The 3,840-nt window shown below is 39.6% G+C and overlaps 1 protein-coding gene across 1 annotated transcript in view; it reads right to left on the bottom strand.

Moving 5' to 3' along the window:
• LOC106879768 (epithelial splicing regulatory protein 1) overlaps nt 1-3,840 on the bottom strand; it is a gene marked incomplete at its 3' end in the record, with an annotated part of 73,853 nt that overhangs the window by 21,933 nt on the left and 48,080 nt on the right. The window contains exon 8 of the mRNA XM_014929464.2: nt 3,256-3,350. Within this exon, the coding sequence (XP_014784950.2) occupies nt 3,256-3,350 (95 nt within the window). The remainder of the gene's footprint in view (nt 1-3,255; nt 3,351-3,840) is intronic.

The following is a 3,840-nucleotide window of genomic DNA, read 5'->3' as shown; positions in this document are numbered from 1 at the left end:
TGGGGTGAGGGGTGAGGGGTGGGAGGAGGGATGTGCATTAAGCCAGCCAACCAACCAAAGCAAATAAGGATACTTGTGTTAACATTGCCTTTTTTTTCTCTCTCCCTCTGTCCCTCTCTTTGTCTCTCTTTCTGTCTCTCTCTCTGTCTCTCTTGTTCCCCAACCTTTAGACAAACAGGGTGTTTGTTGAAGTTTGAGTTTAAAACAGGAAATAAATACAGGAACCAAGAAGAGAATATTTTAGTGATGGTCACCAAAGGAACAGATAAATTAAAAAAAACAAAAAAACCCAGACATGTTTGAATTTTTAAGATTTTATCAAGATCAACGTAACCGCTTTTTTTTTGTGCCGACCAAGTTTACAACTAATCTTCTTGGATTTCAACTATTTTCTTTCATCTTTTCTCTTTTACCATTTACTTGTTTCAGTCATTAGACTGCGACCATGCTGGGGCACTGCCATGAGGTATTTTAGTCGAACTAATTAACCCCAGTACTTATTTTCTTTTTAAGCTTAATACTTATTCTATTGGTCTCTTTTGCCGAACTGCTAAGTTTGATCCTCACTGTCTTTTGACAACCGGTGTTGATGTGTTTACACCCCTGTAACTTAAAAAAAAAACAAATACCAGAGCCTATCCATTCGACTAAAAATTAGATTGTGGCCCCAGCATGGCCAGAGTCTAAAGATTGAAACAAGTAAAAGATAAAAGATTTAAATATAATACCCTAGCTTGTTATATATTTAAATATAAGACATAGGCGTAGGAGTGGCTGTGTGGAAAGAAGCTCACTTCCCATGGCTCTGGGTTCAGTCCCACTGAGTGGCACATTGGGCAAGTGCCTTCTACTATAGCCTTGGGCCAACCAAAGCCTTGTGTGTATATATGTGTGTGTATTTGTCCCCCCCCCCCAGCATCGTTTGACAACTGATGTTAGTGTGTTTCCGTCCCCATGACTTAGCAGTTTGGCAAAAAAGACTGATAGAATAAGTACTAGGCTTACAAAGAATAAGTCCTGGGGTCGATTTGTTTGACTAAAAGTGATGCTCCAGCATGGCCGCAGTCAAATGACTGAAGCAAGCCAAAGAATAGCCAGTCCACCATTGCTTTCGTAGTAAAAATATGAGATCTTGTTTTAAAAGAACGTACAAAAGCTCTTAACCGTTCCTTTATATTTTCTTGAGCAAATTACTCCAGCTTTGGAAAATACCAACAACTAACAGCTCTAACAAATTTCCTGTTTATTCTACAGTTCAGAACAAAACTGTATTTATACTATTTTATGGTTTAAAAGACAAAAAAAAAACAAAAAAAGCTTTGCAGAAAATGTCTCATGTCCTTCGCTAAAAAAAATTAAATACTGTGACAAATTGAAGAAGAGAAAATGTGTTTTTCTGTCATCCTCACCTCAAAAGGCTTTGTTAGTTTTTTTTTATAAATATAAAATGGAAGATAGAAAATATAATAATTCCTTCAAAATTGCTAATAAAATTGCTATAAAGATTGTTCATCAAAGCGTAGGGTGAGTAATTAGAATATTAAGTTTATAAATGAGCCATTCAGTTCACCAAACCATATTAAATATAATGGTTGGCCATGATTATTCTGTAGCCAAACTGTCACAGGAATGAGATGATCCTATTGGCCAACTGGTTTAATCATTTAATTTGTGAGGTGACAAAATTAGGTCATCTGAATCCCTAATATACAGAAGTATGTCTTCAGAATATTGCTGTCTTTTGTAGTATTGAGACATAATGGCATTTAAGATACACATAAAAAAAATGTCTTCTGCTAAAACAGACATCATCATCATTTAATGTCTGTATTTTACGCTGGAATATGTCGGATAGTTTGACAGGAGCCAATGAGCCAGATTGCTGTGTTGAGCGCCAGTGTCTACATTAGCATGGTTTCTGTGGGTGGGATGCCATTCTTAACCCATTAATACCCAATTTTTTTTATTTAATTTATTACCAAAAGTCTTTTTTTTTATACAATTTTATCTGATACTAAATATATAAAAAAATTTGATTACAATATTTGAAAGACACTCCAGTCTTGATGACTAATTAAAGGTATCTCAGAAAAATACAGGTGTTGCAGAAATATGATGGATTATCCTTCTGGTCCTAAAAAAAGGACCATGAGTGCTAACAGGTTAATGAAAGCCACTTCACAGTGTGTCCTGGATGCATTTTTTTTTGTGGCACAGGTGCTAATGAAGTTACCAAGTAACTCACAGGATACGACCCCTTAACAAAATGGTGGGGGTGGGGTGCAGTATAGAGGGAGGAGGTGGTTTTGTGCCAGGTGTTGAGAGGTTAATGTATGATAGGGGGAGAGGTACAGGTGTCTTGCAGTAGAGGAGGGGCTGTGTGGTAAGTAGCTTGCTTACCAACCACATGGTTCTGGGTTCAGTCCCACTGCGTGGCACCTTGGGCAAGTGCCTTATACTTAAAGCCTCGGGCTGACCAGAGACTTGTGTGTGGATTTGGTAGACGGAAACTGAAAGAAGCCCATCGTATATATAGATATATATGTATATATTTATGTGTGTGTACATGTTTGTGTATCTGTGTTTGTCCCCCACCCCCACCCCAGCATCACTTGACAACCAATGCTGGTGCGTTCACATCCCCCGTAACTTGGTGGTTTGGCAAAAGGAGACCGATAGATTAAGTACTAGACTTACAAAGAATAAGTCCTGGAGTCGATTTGCTCGACTAAAAGCAGTGCTCCAGCATGGCCACAGTCAAGATGACTGAAATAAGTAAAAGAATAAAAGAAAAGAATAATATTTATTTTTATGTTGCCTGTATTGAATACCTGCCTATTCTTTGATACAATCCATCTGCCCATCCCTCCTCTCATCTATTCCTCCGTCTCTTCATCCATTCACCCTTACAACCATCCCACCATTCATCTATCCATCCAGCCCCCTCTCTCCTTTCCATCCATCACTTCAGCTCCCCCCACTCTCTCTCCATCCATTCATCCCTCTTTCCATCCATTTATCTCTCCCCACATCTATCCATCCATTCAGCACCCACCCCCATTCTCTCTCAGCCTCCGTCCATCCACCTCCCTACATCTGTTTCTAGATAACATTTCAATGACCCTCCGCACTTACATTAAATGTGTTTGCCCTAACTCTAACCCCACCAAGAACACAAAATCCAACGACCAACTGGGTTGACATTGGAGACAGCACAACAATAAAGGTAACAGAGTGGACATTGAGAGGACTTACCACTTGTTGTACAGTTGCAGTGAAAGGTAATCCGCGCATTCGGATAATCACTTGTCCTCCTCTGGATAAAAATGCTTGAGCTTCAAGATTATTTCCTGCAAACAAATAGGAAAGAAAAACTTGGAGAAAGACTTTCAAACTGTTCTGGAGACATTATTGAGGATTAAATCAGAAGGGCATTTAGCTGAGGTTTGCATATAATATATATCTTTTATCTTTTTGACTGGCCCTCGTGCCGGTGGCAACCGCCTGACTGGCTCTCGTGCCGGTGACACATAAAAGCACCCACTACACTCTCAGAGTGGTTGGCCTTAGGAAGGGCATCCAGCTGTAGAAACTCTGCCAGATCAGATTGGAGCCTGGTGCAGCCTTCTGGTTCGCCAGTCACAAGTCAAATCGTCCAGCCCATGCTAGCATGGAAAACGAATGTTAAATGATGCTGCTGCTGCTGCTGATGATGATGATGATGATGATGATCTTTTACTTGTTTCAGTCATTAGACTGTAGCCATGCTGGAGCACTGCCTTGGAAAACTTTTTAGTCGAATGAATCGATCCCAGGACTTTTTTTTTTTTTTAAATGTGG

This window comes from Octopus bimaculoides, chromosome 3 (assembly GCF_001194135.2).
Source record: "Octopus bimaculoides isolate UCB-OBI-ISO-001 chromosome 3, ASM119413v2, whole genome shotgun sequence".
In the NCBI taxonomy this organism is placed as follows: Eukaryota; Metazoa; Mollusca; class Cephalopoda; order Octopoda; family Octopodidae; genus Octopus; species Octopus bimaculoides.
Note: the sequence above shows the minus strand (reverse complement) of the source record. Positions and strands in the feature narration are given on the sequence as shown.